The 16,706-nt window shown below is 38.8% G+C and overlaps 1 protein-coding gene across 2 annotated transcripts in view; it reads right to left on the bottom strand.

Annotated features, from left to right (window-relative positions):
* Positions 1–10,194: 10,194 nt before the first annotated feature.
* LOC136878997 (nuclear pore complex protein Nup153) overlaps positions 10,195–16,706 on the bottom strand; it is a 155,852-nt gene continuing 149,340 nt past the window's right edge. For both annotated transcript variants that reach the window (XM_067152672.2, XM_067152673.2), the window contains exon 9: positions 10,195–11,699. In XM_067152672.2, the coding sequence (XP_067008773.2) occupies positions 11,621–11,699 (79 nt within the window). In that variant the 3' untranslated portion in view covers positions 10,195–11,620. The remainder of the gene's footprint in view (positions 11,700–16,706) is intronic.

The following is a 16,706-nucleotide window of genomic DNA, read 5'->3' as shown; positions in this document are numbered from 1 at the left end:
ATATTAATCATATTTGACATTTAATAAAAGATAATTTGGCATTAAATAAACTATAATTAAAATATATTAAACATACTAATTGAAGGTTTTACACCAATTACGATGTTGTACCTACGACAATGGTCCAGTATCCACTCATCGCTGCGTACAACCCTCTTCTATCCACTGTTTCCACAAATGCATCACCGTCAAAACAGCATGTCCTGTATGAGCCAAAATGTGACTGGATGACAAACCCACTTCCCAGTGACCTATCGTTCCGCCCCATTGGAACTTGCTTGCATGCTGATATTGCATGCTTTGACATCGACAAGGCATACTGGCACTTGCTTTCATTGCTCACAGAACAGAGCTTTTTGCATATATACCATAGATATTCGAGAACACATGCAGTAAAATAAACCGGGGTTAATTGAGGTATGATTTTAGAAACTGTAATTATCGAAATATTAAACAACTGATCTTTGATACTGCATCTATATAGCACTAACTGCAGCATTCATTTTAGATATTTAATGCCTTTGTGGTTTCCCCAACTGAAAATACACTCTGGGAAAACTAAAAAAGAACACCATGAATTTGCCGATCCAGCAGAGAGAAATTTTATTATTGACACACTCGAGGACGTATACAATACATGATCACACAGACAGAGCCATGAGGACAGTCAACAGGGCGTGGACAATGTCAGCGCTAGTATCCTGTATACCCTCCTTTTGCAGCAATGCAGGCTGCAATTCTCCCACAGAGACAATCGTAGAGGTGATGAATGTAGTCTTGTGGAATGGCCTGCCATGTAATTTTCAGTTGGGCCAGATTTCCTGCCAGTTGTGCAGATCGCGCAAGATGACGTTTCATCCGGTCCCAAATATGCTCAATAGTCTCTGGGGATCGTGCTGGCCAAGGTAGTTGACGTACACCTCAAAGAGCTTGTTGGGTGGCACGGGATACATGTGAACGTGCACTGTCCCACTGGAAAACACATTGCATTGTTGGTGCATGAACGGTAGCACGACGGGTTGAATGATTGATTGGATGTACCGTGTACTGTTCAATGTTCCCTGTACGATCACCAGGTGAACAGCCAGTGTAGGATACGGCTCCCCACACCATGATGCCAGGTGTTGGCCCTGTGTGCCTCTGTCGTATACACTCCAGATATTGATGCTCACCTGCACGACGCCACACGTGTACGACCATCATTGGCACCAAGGCAGAAGTGACTCTTATTACTTAAGACGACACGTCTCCATTCAGCCTTCCACTAACGCCTATTGCGACACCACTGGAGGCGGCCTGCGCGATGTCGGGGCGTGAGTGGAAGACGCCCTAACGGCCCGCAGGATCGTAGCCCTGCTTCAGGAGACTGTTGAGAATTTTCCTCACTGGCAACAGTGTCCTTAATTTGTTGTGAAGTCGCGGTGCAGTCCAATACAGCTCTTCATAAGTTGTGATAGTCTTGGCGTGCTTCTGTGCGTCGCAGCTACCTGGATCCAGGCCAACAGGCATGTGCACCTTCTAATGAACACTGGCGACAACATCGATACACTGTGGAAACCTGCTGCCCCGAGTATTGCGCAATTCTGTGGTACGGCCACCCGGCCTCCCGCAGGCCCATTATACGCCCTCGCTCCAACTCCATCAGTTGTACAAACGGTTCACGTACACGCTGTTGCAGCATGCTAACAATGTTGCAGACACATACGGAGCTCGGAATACCACAGCAAATCGGCTGCCACTGGCTCCGGCGGGGGCCACTTGTTGCGCAGCTTGCAACATTCCACAGCTGATAGCGCGTTTACTAGTGTGTCTACTGCGCTGTGCGTTTGATCATTGCATGCACTGCCCTTTCTTATGTCCCATGCAAGTATCTTGTAAGAGCCTGTATTAGTCATTTCATAAGGTGTTCTTTTTTCACTTTCCCGGAGTGTACATAGGTCATTACAACGAAGACAGTAGGAATGTCACAATTAAAAGCAATGCTATCATATGTCAGCTAGAGGAAGAACAGAAGAAGTCCAACACTTCAAAGAATGAAGGTATCAGCAAAAGAAAGGGAGGAGAAAAAAAGGGTATGAAAATGAAAGACTCCCTTGGCCTCATGTTTTTCATGCCTACATTTCTCGTATCAGAAATAAACTGATACGCGGAACAGTTTTGAGCACAGTAGCAAGACCCTTTACTAAATACTGCAAATATTGGAGGACTGTTACTTAGGATGAGATCAGAATTTTTTTTAGGACTCCATATGATGTGCAGTATCATAAAAAAACTTACGCCAGAAATGCATTGGACATCAAACATGTCTGTTACTCCCATATTAAATGGAAGTTATGCCTAGAAATCGATTTCAGCATATTAATTTTTTTTTACATTTTAATAATGAGAAGATTATTGGAGATAAGACTATATAAAGTTAAGACCTTGTACCGATCATTTCTGTTCTTTGTTCAAAACTGTACGTACCTGGTTAGAACGTTGCCGTGGATGAAGGAATGCTTGCTTGGAGGGGGTGTATTGGAGGTTCTGCACCCACGGTAATTTTTTTCAGTCATGTCCTCGTTTCCCTACAACTATCTTGTATCAACCTGTATTAGTCATTTCATAAGACTTGAGTGAAATAGGTTGCTTTCCTGTAGTTTGCAGGGTACAGACTTTACATTATTTCCCAGCATGACAGATTACCTCATTGTTGCTGACGTGGTCTACCCATCGCATCTTGAAACATTTCTAAAATACAACCACATTTCAAAGCCTGCAGTCTGTTTACAGACAAAGCTGGAAGTCCTTCGACACCATAAACCATTCATTACTCAAGTCAAGAAGTTTCAAATCAGAGGTTGTGGTTGCACACGACTTGTTTGAATTCCATCAAAATATTTCTCAGTTATGGTTTAGATTAACATTACTGGTCAAATACCCTTTCTCTGAAAGTCATAGTTGTTTTTTAAAAAAAATCAAAATTGTATAATTAAGACCACAATGCTGGGGCCAGAAAATATAATAGTTTCATTGTAATATTTAAATTTTTTTAATGGTTAATAAAGCCACAGAGAAATGCCATGGTTTTAAGAGAGCCTCGTTAATTCATCACTAACAGATACTAATTATTAACCAGAAGTAGATAATGATGTAACATTTAACAGTAATGTTCAACTATAGTATAGACAGGTACTGTGAAACACAACACAGGTCAATACACTGCCGGAAAAAAAAATTTTTTTTTTGCTAGTTGCTTAACGTCGCACCGACACAGATAGGTCTTATGGCGACGATGGGATGGGAAAGGCCTAGGAGTTGGAAGGAAGCGGCCGTGGCCTTAATTAAGGTACAGCCCCACCATTTGCCTGGTGAGCCGGAAAAATTAATAGCAACGCTGTGAATTTTCTCATATCAAATGATTTTATGTTTCAGTGCGACAGGTCATCACAAAGTAATACAATCTATATATTTTCTGAAAGCTTGTTTTATTGCCTCTCTAATGCAAGGTAACAAATTAATTTATTGGCCTTCACATAGCAGTCTGTGTAGCAATTTTTTAATTGAAGGGCAAAAACAAAAATTTTGCATTTTACATGCTAGTGTGTATTGAACCGCCAGATAGCAGTAAATGCTTCTACTAGTGTTTCTGACCATCCACAGATGTCTCAATTGTGTAAACAGCTGCTAGGTACTACTTCCTTATGTGCATTCCTACTTCTTATCTGTTAATAATCCCTCTGAATCCTCATAGAAGTTTTCGTGTTTACCAGTTTGTTTCTTTTTGCTTGAAAGAGTTCGAGTGCCAAATTGTAATAAAAAATGGGTAGAAAATGTGCTATATCACCAAGAAAGGCTGCACGGATTATGACATTAAGTGAATGTGGTAAAACTAATTCTGAGAAACCTCAAATTGTGGGAGTGCACAAAAGTACACTTGGGGCAATTGGCCAAGTTTCGAGAAACGGGTGGTCTTATGAGTGGTAGAGTGGGAAAATGTGGTAGAAAACTGAAAACTTCACCCAGGTCCGACAATGCTTTGCATCGTTTATGTCTGGAAAATAGATTTGCTACCTTGGAAGTACTTAGAGACAAATGGAGGGAAACATCTGGGGTTAATGTTTGTTCTAGAACTGTAAGGAACACATTGCGAAAATTTGATTTGGTGTCCAAAAACCTAAACACTAAACAGCAACATATGAACTGTGTTCAGTGGGCTAAAGAACATCAGCACTGGCCAGCTGAGCAGTGGCGTAAGGTTCTCTTCAGTGATGAATCTAAAGTCAATATTGGTGGAAGTGATGGATTAATGTGTAACATATTTTCATTGTAATCCATGTATGAATAGATAATGTTTCAGACATTTGACCTTAAGATTACCTACAGGCTGATGATGCCCTTAACAAGGGGCAAAACATGTCCCTGAAAAGTGTATATAGTATTAAGTAGATTCCATCCACGTAGCACGTGGCTTGTATTGAATAGGTGGTAATAACAGAATAAATTATTTTTGTGATAATTTGCTTAAGTCAGTTTCAATACGAATCAATCATGAGAATTGTCTCTTGCAAAACTGAATAAGACATAAATAATTGGAAAATGCAATCTCTATAACTTTTGTTATGTAGTACTTTTCAATATGACCGGTAAGATAGGTAATTAAAAATTAAAATTTTTGGCACCTTCCCCTAAACTACCATTTCGAACAGAGTGAATAAAATTGTTTAGAGCGTAGACTGTAGTTCCCTACTCCCCGACCTTACATAAAATTCTGTTCACCTGTTTTCTTGTACCTGGGCGCTGATATAGACTTAGGGGGGAAAAAAAAAAAGGGGGGGGGAAAATCCAAATTCATGAATATCTCTGTTACGGTATCATAGCCCGTACGCTAAAAATGTATAAGACATAAATGATAGGAAATTTAATAATACCGTACATAACTTTAGTTATGTAGTATTTATCGCTAGGGCCAATAATAACAAATACTTGAGAATTAAATTTTAGGCCTTCCCCTAAACTACCATTTCACTCAGCATGAATAAAATTATTTATGGCCTAGACCAAGCGATTCCAACTGAAGTGCTTCCACGGCCCTGGCAGCAGCCCCGGTGCTGTGGTATAGCACCGCGAGGTGGTGGGGGAAGGAGGGGAAGTGACAGAGGCAGAACCACAGGTTGTCAAGTCAGCGGGCAGCTTATGAAAACAATATTATTTATGACTGAACACATAAACACACAATTTATTCTGTACATACTTTGCGTTTGCCTTAATGTACATTTAGCGTTTAAGTCGATTGCTGACATCGTTTTGCGGCAACTAATTTACCACTAATGCGCACAATCGATTTGGCAGTAGAAATTCTAAGTACAGCCTCTAAGTCCGCATCAGATAGAGAAGTCCTAGTTCTCCATTCATTTAAATTCAGAATTGAAAAAAAATTTTTTTTCAGAGCAACAATAGCCCGTAACGTGCTTGAACTGCGCCTTCTAAAGTATTGGGTTCAAGTATCTGTGGGACAGGGAGATAAAATAATTAAAATGATTATCTTTGTGGGTTCTTTTTTGCAATAGATGTTATGGCAATGATCACATAGGAAAAAGCTATGAATGGGAAGGAAGCGGCCGTGGGCTTAATTAACCCCTCAGCGCCTACCTCTATACGTTGTACAGACCCTCTTTTCTTCCGTAGCCGCCGACCTCTATACGAGGTATAGACCCATGAATGGCTTCACATTTACGGCTATAGCGTGAAGAGTTTTGGAGTTATGGATTTGCAAATTGTTTTGTTTCCAAGAAGAAATGTTGGGGTTTATCAGTGTTGTAAAATAAGAATGAGGATCATTAAAATGTAGTTGTTTTTGTAAGGGTATATATTTGTCAAGTAAGTCTGAGTACTAGTAATCTCTGCTTTTTTTAAACCTGGGGCCTATTCCACGAACGAACTTTGCAACTTTTCACTTTGCACTTTTCAGTTCAGATTTTGTTCCACCATCAATTTTCAGATTTAGCTTGCAAAGTGAAAAGTGAAAAGTTAGGAATCTTTTCACTTTACAAACCTGTTATGTTCCACCATTGGTACAGAAATGCAAAGTGCAAAGAAATAAAGTGAAAAGTTTTCATAAATCTTGCAAAGAGATGATTCCCTTTTCATATGTTAATTAACAAGTATCTACATTAGTTTCTCGGCGGAGAATTTGGTTTAGTGATATAAACACGTTACGACGTGAGCTTTTGTTAGCATCAAGTGAGGAACAGTGATGAAGAATCCAATAATAGAACGTACAAAAAAATGATTAATTTTCATAACCTCACTTCGACGTAATAACGCGAGTGATTTCGTATTATCCCAATACAGGCTAACTATATTATTGAAATGATCGGACATTAATTGAAACATGCAACAAAAAGAAGTCAATTCCTTTCCGAAAATGAACAAATTCGTATATGCTTACATTGGTTAGTAAATGACGCCCAGCAGCACGGTGTAGCAGCAATGCATGGGACATCAAAATCAATTATTTGCGAACTGTTACCAAAGTCGGAGATGTTATAGTAAATGTAATATTTCCTAACAGTACGTTGGCCTGATAATCCACATAATATAGCGACGGGATTTCTAATGAAGGGTGAATTTCCTTCTGTGTGTGGATGTGTTGACGGTACTCTCGTTGACATTGATGTGTCATCAATTGAGAGGTTATGTTTAAAGTCGTCAAAAAAGTATGTCACGTTTCTCCTTGACAACTTCCAGCACAGCCAGCTTCTTGTAATAACCTTTCTTTCCCATGATAAAAACTTTATTGGTACGACAATTATACCGCCAAGTTCGCCGCGAAAAGTAAAGCATTAAAATCAGAGTATTAGGCCTATAAAGTTTGCTCATGGAATAAACTCGATCGGATCACTCATTCGCAAAGACTTTTCACTTTGCGAAGAAATTGAAAAGTACAACCTAGTTCATGGTGGAAAAGAAAGACTTTGCACTTTGCAAGAATTGAAAAGTGAAAAGGGCAAAGTTGAAAAGTTGCAAAGTTCGTTTGTGGAACAGGCCCCTGTTTGCTTCATTCTTTCCCACGTAATAAAATAAAGAAATGATGATATGAGAAGTTTGTCTTTTCGCGTGATGTTCTTTGCTCTATTTGTACATTGAGACTGCAAAATATTTATCATATTGTCTTTATTTCTCGGCTTGTAATATTTTCGTAACTCTCCACAAGCGCTCTGGGTAGGCATCAGTTAGTGCTGCTTTCTGTCATACGATACGAGAACCAGTTGTTCATGGTATATATCTCGCTTGAAAGACGATGTCTCGACCTTTTATCTGAAATATGTATCGAGTTGGTTTGTTTTGTCATGAATGTTATTCCCCTCATTCAGTTTCGTCCTGCTGCAGCTTCATCGGTCCGTGTGACGCGCCGCGCTCAGCCGTGGGTTGACTGACAGTAATGTGCTTGAAATACTGTATAATTTAGATGAAAGTTTAGTCGGAAGTAGTAGTGACAGTATTATCAGCAGTGATAATTAAATAAATGATGCGGCTGTGGCAGATGCAGTGGTAAATGATGAGAGTGACGATGAGGAGGAACAGTATTTGGAAATTTCGTGTAGGAGACTATTGATAATTATACAGGTCAAAGGAAAGTTTTCAACAGTGAATTCGGATTCCTAAATTCTCTAATAATATCCAGACAAGTCACAGGGACAAACACTGAGCAGTTAGGCCTATCTTATCGGGTTCAGGTGGAGGAAGGTTTGTTTACATAATCAGTTCGCTCGGCCGGGAAACGAAATATTCAAGGCCGGCGCGCATCAGATAATACAGTTCCAAGGTTGCAGGAAAGACATTTTATCATGAAATTATCAACCTCAGAGACGTTGAATCGTGTGTTCAAAACACGGAGAAAAGACGACGTCGGTGTACTGCTGCCAGGAGTGTGACGTGGGTCTCTGCCTCGAAGAGTGCTTCGAACTCTATCACACGAGACTAAATTACTAAGGTAATGTGAAATAATTGTCATTATTTGCATGTACATAGTTCTATCATAAGGAATTCAAAATTTCGTGAATATCGGGCTACTCTTATAATTGTAGTAACGCTTTAAGTGAATGAATGTATTTCAGTCGCGCGTAGTTGAAATCTCATCCGGCCGCGGGGTAGGAAGCTCCTAAAATGGTTGCGACGCTGAGGGGTTAAGGAACAGCCCCGGCATTTTCTTGGTTTGAAAATGGGGAAACCACAGAAAACCATCTTCAGTGCTGCCGACAGTGGGGTTCGAACCCATTATCTCCCGGATGCAAGCTCACAGCTGAGCACCCCTAACCGCGCCGCCAACTCCACCGGTGTTTTTCCTTAGCAGCACATCCAAGTCTAATTCTAAACAGTTCTTAGTAATACAAAACCAAAAACGAAAACAAATCTCCTAAATTGGATGTAAAACAATTCCTAATGAGTAAGTTATTACGTATCTCTGAACAACTTGGCAATTTGTTCGGTTCTTGCTGCGCCAACGATGTCATCATAGGTGGAAACATGTTTATTGTGGTAGTGTCGTCATACAGTTGAAGAATTTACGCTTAAAATGACATGACAAACACTGAGCTTTCCCTTCGGTATTGAGAACAAAATATGAATCCACCCATGAAGGATTAAACGACATTTTTAACGAAGGTGAAACCAACTGCTCCACTGTCTGTTCTATCGAATAGATTCTACTGAGAATGACACACAGAGAGAGAATGAGAATGTACTGTCTCTTACGACCACTGCGTGGGGTTGGTGCGGAAGGAGGGGAAAGGTGCTGCCGACTGCAGCGCTGGTGCGCCCCGGCACAAGTGCTCGAGTCGGAAAGGCCTGGCCTAGACTGTAGAGACTTATTCGCCGACGTTATATCAATTTTCATTAAATTCTCATCAGCAGTTTTCTCGTGATGAGTGTGCATACGTACACACATACAGACATTACGGAAAATTAAAATGTGCATTTCCCCTTGTTACTATGGTCACGACCGGTACGGAAATATCATTCTTTTTAAATTCTGAGCAATGTAGAGACAAAACTCTTTATTTTATTTATATTGAGATAAATAAAAATTAGTCAGAATTGTCTCCAAATGGCTCCTAAAATCTCTAGAAAAGTCACTAGTTGTTATCATTGAAATTATGTCACTAAATTACTAAGAAAGTGACTAGTCTCTAGAATCGACCAAAGAGGATGGAATCTACTACACTGATGTGAACGAACACGAACATAGCATGCGAGAATGAGAGATTGTCAATCGATATACGCGTCGCGATATACAGGTTTCAATAAACATCGCACATTCGCGCACATTTCTCGCATTAATAAACGTCGATATTTCCATTTGAAAGCGGCCAATGAGGACTTCCAGCCACTGGCATAAGAAAGTTGAAATGGTGGGGTTTGAAAACAAATATTTGAAGTTCACAAAAAAATAAACTAAAATCAGGAGAAAAAATAGAATAATCGGGAGGCGGGAAAAACTGTCAAAAATCAGGAGTCTCCTGCCTAAATCGGGAAAGTTGGCAGGTATGCACCAAGTACTAGAGCCGAGATAAGAAAGTAATTAGTGAAGTGTACAATTCTGGTTTTGTCCCTTCAATTAAGAAATGCTACACAGATTGCTATGTGAAGGGCAATAAATTAATTTGTTACCTTGCGTTAGAGAGGCAATAGAACAAGCTTTCAGAAAATATATATAGATTGTATTACTTTGTAATGATGTCACACTGAAACATGAAATAGTTTGATACGAGGAGAAAATTCCTCACCGACTTGGTACTAATGTTTCCGGCAGTGTATTTATTACAACAACCAGGATAATTTACTGTCTACTTTACATGAAACTTCGAACCTTGAGACCAGGTGCTTAGCAATTTGTATGGCACTACCTTAATATCCTGTCAAAACAAGACAAATGACTTCCAGGCTTGCTTAACGTGAAAAAAGATTACCTGGCACTTTCCAGAAATGTTCAATACAAAATTATGGCACTACAAATTAAGTAGTCGAAGGGATGTTAAATACATATTATTATTATTATTATTATTACTATTATCTGGATGCTCATAAGTGCTTTCCAAATTGAGCCTAGCAGTAGACCGTCCAATAGTCTTGCCTCTTCAATCAGCAGTGCCAAATGAAATCTTTATCCTAAATAGGAGATACAGGAGGAAAACTAGGAACAAAAACACTTCATTTCTAGAATCAAAAAGAGTGTATTTCGAACTTGCCGTGATACAGACACAGTGGACCTGATCCAATATGTACTTTTATACAACCATCTGTCCATATTTTTCCTCTTCTAATCATGTGTACAAATATCATATGCCGATGAAACGAACGCAAAAGTCCTAACAAAATCATCCAGTAACTTCTAAAGGGTAAATTAGTGTTTTCACGATAAAATAGACAGTTATGGAAAATTACAGGAGATTGGAAAATGAACGAAAGATGGCATATGACATTACCTGTTTATGGCTTGTGACAATGTCATCACTGTGAAAATCATAAAAAAAGGCACAATTATATATATATATTTCTCTTTGTTCCTTACATGCTGAAAACTTCATCTTGTTCTGTATTTACAGTAAACTAGCAGAAAGCTGTTTACGTGACAATAGTATTAAAATCAACATGGAGAGGAATAATTTAGATTTCACAACCATGTAGTACTTGTAAAACCTAATCAGTATAGCACTATATTTAATTTCATAATATGCTCACAACAGATGAAATTTTCAGCAACTAGATTAAAGTAGGCTTTAACATTTAGTACAATATTTACACACTAAGCAGTCTAACTCCTTTCACGCATTCATCAATAATGTGTTTATGTCTTAAAGAATTAAAAAATTCTCCCACAAGCACTGGATTTGTAAATATATTTGTCCAAAAAACTTGACCCCCACACACAATCTCAATGCACACGTCAGCAGAAACAAAAGAGACTTATAGAAAACTGTCCGTCGGCGTTACGACGAGTCAAGGAGTGAGCCTGCCTACACACACAAAAGGAGGGACGACCTGGCCCAGTAGAATATCACAGAAATGCTTACTCGAGTCAAAACGAGTTTGCAACACAACCAGTATCAATATACCGGTGATTTATTTCATTTTCTTCTAATATCAACAACTCACTCATGTGTGTGCTACTTCATTTAATAAAATTCAAAATAAATTCCATGGGCCAGGCCACAAATGTGTTCAGTGTGTATGTATGCAAGTATATACTTAATAATTAAAAAAGTTCCATCTTTTTTCCTTAACTACTTCTAGTGCAACAACTTGACCACTAAGAAGTAACATTACGCACTCCGACTGTGAACGCTCCCGCAATTTTCTCTCGACAACCTAAGCCCCCTTTCACCTACACCCTCCCAAAAAAGAGAACGTCCACAGGAGATTGCATGCTATACTAACATCTAAACCACATCAAATACAGGATCACCAGGATTTGTGTGTGAATGGCTTCAAACTCCTGCGATGGGTAGCAACTTTGAGCCCAGTTATAACTACCTTGTTATAAGCAATGAGGTAGAGCAGTATGAAAGGCTCAATATGGATGCCAACAAAATTTAGACAGAGATAAAGATAAGTAGAGCGGAAATCAAAGGAAACCGGCTTATCGAACAGTTCGCCGAACTGCTTTCTTAATGCGCCGACTTGTTGTGACCAGCGGAGCTGATGACTGGGGCTGGGCTCTGAAAAAGTAAAAAAGGATTTTAAAAATTAGCAAGTGAATTTTACAACTACATAAAAGACAATGTAATAAAATTGCATACTTTACACTACACACCAAAGGAAATATAACATTACATCCATAAATCACGAACTATGTTGTACACCATCAAATTTTTGTCAAATTCAAGACTTCACAAGAATTTTCAATACTTCACAAGTTCACTTGTGAAATTGCTTGCAATACTTGAGAATTAGGGTAATAACGGTGTATGCTAGGCATGCCGGGATTGCTAGAAATCAAAACAAAAAATGGATTTGTCTGCATGGCCGATGGATGTTGAGAGTGCATCAAATGCTTAGTATGAGGCACATCTCTGCCTATACTCAGCGGACTCTGTAGAGTACCACAATAAAATTAAGAAAACTGCAGCCTATGAGGAGACTGCAAGAGAAATATCTCAAGGCAGTGGACAGCTCTTATGTTTATTACATACGGTTACTTATAAGTAAACACTATCAGGAACGCAATTTAAAAATGTCGTAATTGATCCGTATTGACTTTACAGTACAGAAGTCCTGTCTTTCACATACAATAATAATAAACAGATTTTTAGATCACCAAACTATTTTAAAAACAAAATTTTACCATAGCTTTCAAAACTCAGAATACTAAAGCTAACATCTTCTGTAACACACATACAGTCATCAAGAGTACGGTAACTTTTATTCCAATTCGGGTGTTTACCCATTTAAATGTCATAACTGAAAATCAAGCTACATTCGTCAAACTGACAAATTTCATTACTCGTTATCTAGAACACTATTTTAAGCTATGAAGGAAGTCAGATTTCCAGCATCAATTCATATCCATTGACAACGATCTATTAATGCTCCACAGAGAAAATAAGGACAAGCTACTGAACATAGATGAAAACATTTTCATCCATTTAGATTAAAGGTTTAACCCCATTTTCAATTTAAACGAAATTACTGAACAAACATTTTTTTCGAGACATTATTAAATCCTTGATAAAACAAAGTCACAACTCTTCCCATCATTGCAGATAAGTTCTCTCTCCCACAATTTCCTCTTCCCCCTTCCTTGCTGCCGTCAACAGCTGACGTGTGGCAGTGTATCAGTTTCATGTTTTATGCTATGTTTCGTAGCTTTTTTCCATAGTGGTCACACACATCTTTTCATTTTTCTAATTGTCACCTTCATTACTTATCTGCAGCATGACATTCTGATGCAACTGATTTTCTACCAAGACTTCAAGAACAAGAAATTTTATATATTATTTCTGTTTCTTGTGATGTTTCGTTTCTTATGATATAACCCAGCATGACTCTTCAAGATTTATTCTTTTTTATAGACCTTTAATGTGGTGTTTCTCTAGATCCTTTTCTACAAAGGCCCAAAACATGTATTACTAATTGTGTTTTCTAATTAACATTAGTGCATTGACTAAGGTAGACTTAATTTACATACTTCTGTACTATTAGCAATGTTCAATTTATGTTTGATCTTTATATATCAATATTACAGACGTGTCAACTTTCGAAAGTAAAAAATCAGGAGACCTTTTTAGGGCATATCACATGTTATGACACATTATTTAATATCTGACATGTTATATTACTTTCATTACGTAATTTTTCGTATTTTGTTTTATAAATACTAAAATACTGCACATATCTGAGCTTTTGAGCACATGATTGATTCCCCCATCGTAACTGCCTTACACATCTTCAGAAATTCTGAACTAACTTTGTGTTCAAAGCGCTTGCCTTGCTGAACACATTTTAAGGTTATAAGTGGGTTTCTTTTAATTTTTTCCCTGAAGCACTGATCTGAACCGTGGTTTTGTCTTTGTAAATATGGCTAAAATAGTTTCATAGTCAGAATAGCTATTTGGAAATCAAAAAATAAAAAATCATTACATGAGATATTCTGTCATAATTAAGATCACCACCAGCTGATTATATCTGCCATGTCAGTGCGCGCTGAACATCAGTTCTCTCCAGCTGCTTAAAGAACAAGTAATGTGGAATATTAAAACACGGGAAAACTAAATCTGCTCTGAAAATCGGGAGATAAGTCTCTGCGATCAGAAGAGCGGGAGGAAGGACAAAAAATCAAGACTCTCCCGCTTAAATCGGGGGAGTTAGCACATTTATTATTATTATTATTATTATTAATATTACAGAATTCCTCATATGTTTTCGTGTAATAAGATCCAAATTTCTGTTGCATTGCTATCATTTTTATTCATGTGAATAAAAGCAACACGACATCTGCAACTGATGACAGTATACATTGTTAAAATTATGATAAAGGTATCAGTAACCATACTAATCTCTTCTCCAGGTAAATTATGCTTTACTGCACCTTTCTCTTCCTTTTCAAGAAAATATCCCACTGCTAGTCCAAGAATCACACTTGCTGCTTGCCTTTCCCCCAGTTTAAAACAAAATGCTATCAAACCTTGCCAGATCTTTTCAAATCTTCTCAAACCTACAGCAATATTGAACATTCTTTGATATTTTTGCTTCTGAAGTATTGAACTGAAAGAAAAATTTCATGGTATACAACAGGCATAAGGAATACTTATTATCTGAAAAGCCTCGTTTTCACTCATATCTATAAAAGAATCATGAAAGTATTCTCGTAACAATGGAAATGCATAGAACTTATTTTCAAGTAGTGTCATAAGAAAAATGTATTCAGAATAATTTTTCATGCAGTCCTGTGTGAAATAGTGGGGGGACAAGGTTTCTTCTTATAATTTTCCCAACGGTTGGCAACTGTGTCCCACACATCGCTTATTTATAGATCCTACACTTTCTATGCATCATATGTTGACTGAATAATAACTCCTTTGTGTTAAAAGAGCATTTATTAGTAAATATTATATGTTTTAAAGTTACTTTGTGAGATTCGTAACACTATCTTATATGCATGTACGTTGAGTGCTCAGCCTGGAGACTGGTTTGGACCTCAACAGCTCAGCCATCAGCCATTCTGTGACCCAGGCATCACTGAAGAGGCATACTAGGGAAACTAGGAGTGAGGTAGTTTCCCAATGCTTTCCGCACTGAGCCAGAAGTTACTATTACATCTCAGCCTGCCAAGCCCACTGAAATGCCCGCATCAACCAACCCTATGAGTAACATTTTCACACCATTCATAAGAGGGACTGGCTACATAAGGAATGGTATTACTAGCATCACTCATACCTTTCATATTGTCAAAGCCAAGGATGAAACCGAGACAGATCAATGATAAATTTGTTCTGGCCTATACCAGAAGACAAAGTGCACTGTGCAATCTTCAATGGAAATGGCTCCCAGGAAATTAGTGCAATTTTATTATTGTAGCTTTATTACAGCATACAAGAGAGACTGCTACCAAATTTTGTATTGTGTTTATCAGCAGCACAAGCAGATTGGGACAGATTAGTTGTTTAATGTCACACTAACACATCAAAAATTTCTAGCAGCATAAGGATGAGAAAGGGCTAGAAATGAGAAAGTAACAACTGTGGCCTTAATTAAGGTATAGTTCCAGCACTTGCCTGGTGTGAAAATGGGGCATGGTAGCGATTACTGTTTTCAGAGTAAGTACAAGCATCCTCTAGTAACACTAGTCAGAGATGGTGGTGGTGGTGGTGGTGGTGATGATTGTTTTAAGAGGAAGTACAACTTGGGCAACCATCCACTATTAACACTAACCAGAGGAAAAGATTGGAAGGGATCAGACACTTCAAAAAACGAACGAATCAACCAAAGAAAGACAAGGGCCACGAAGGGAGTGGGAATGAAAGGCCTGAAATGGTCTAATACTGTTAGGGTCAGAACAGAACAAGAGTTGACCGAGGAAGGTCGGATATAATAGACTAAAGTGAGGAGCCCTGCACAAGTAAGTGGAAGCAGTGTCAGAAGTGTTTGCCATGGTGATTGTTTTTTTAAGAGGAAGTAATACCGGGCAACCGTAATCAGAGGGGAAAAAATGGAAGTTATCCAAAAGAAAACCCAAGTGCCACCCCAGTAATGAAAATGAAAAACTACCTAGGCTTCCAGAAATAATACCTTCAGGTTAGGAAAAGAACAACAGTTGAGCAAAGGAGATCAGATAGGATAGATGAAAGCAAGAAGCCAGGCGCAAGTAAGTAGAAACAATGCCAGGACTCAGCTAAGGGCCCCATGCTCTCGAGTTAAAAGCCCCTGGGGCTCCTTTTAGTAGCCTCTTACCACAGGCAGGGGATACGGTGGATGTATTCTACTGCCCTTCAACCACAGGGGGTACTAATCAGGGTTAAGATTGGAAGAGGTCCAACACTTCAAGAAATGGAGGAATCGGCAAATGAAATGCAAGGGTCAAGAAGGGCATGCAAATAAACAACTCCCTAGGCCTCGCAAACCTAATACCACCGGGGTTGGAAAAAGAACAAGAGTTGACCAAGCAAGGTCAGAGAGGAAAGATGAAAGATAGGAGCCTGAAACAGTAAGTTGCAACAATGCCAGACTCAAGTCAGAAAACTGTTGTCGCAAACCCATGCTCCCAAGATAAAGCCCCTCGGCCCCCTTTCAGTCACCTTTTATGGCAGGCGCGAGGATACTATGGATGTATCAAACTGCCTTCACCAACAGGTGTGAAAATGGGAATCCATGGAAAACCATCTTCAGGGCTACTGACAGTGGGATTCGAACCCACTATCTCCCGGATGCAAGCTCACAGCCGCGCACACTTAACCGCATAGCCAACTTGCCGGGTGAAGGAAAGCTTGTAAGTCTCCAAACACACACATCTTAACAGGATAAACGGGGAGGAAACATCTCTTGCAAGTACAGAGTCATCAGGATTGGACAATACCATAGTTTATGGGAAGTAAGTTGTTTTTCATAGTAGATAAGTCACTCTGAAAAGCAGGGACAGAGAGCTCAATACATGTGCCAAGTGAAACAAATGCAGCACATCTACAAGTTATTTTATAAAAAGCACTGCAAAGACATTATGCAAGTGTATC

Source organism: Anabrus simplex, chromosome 8 (assembly GCF_040414725.1).
Source record: "Anabrus simplex isolate iqAnaSimp1 chromosome 8, ASM4041472v1, whole genome shotgun sequence".
In the NCBI taxonomy this organism is placed as follows: Eukaryota; Metazoa; Arthropoda; class Insecta; order Orthoptera; family Tettigoniidae; genus Anabrus; species Anabrus simplex.
This window is presented reverse-complemented; position numbering and strand designations above follow the sequence as displayed.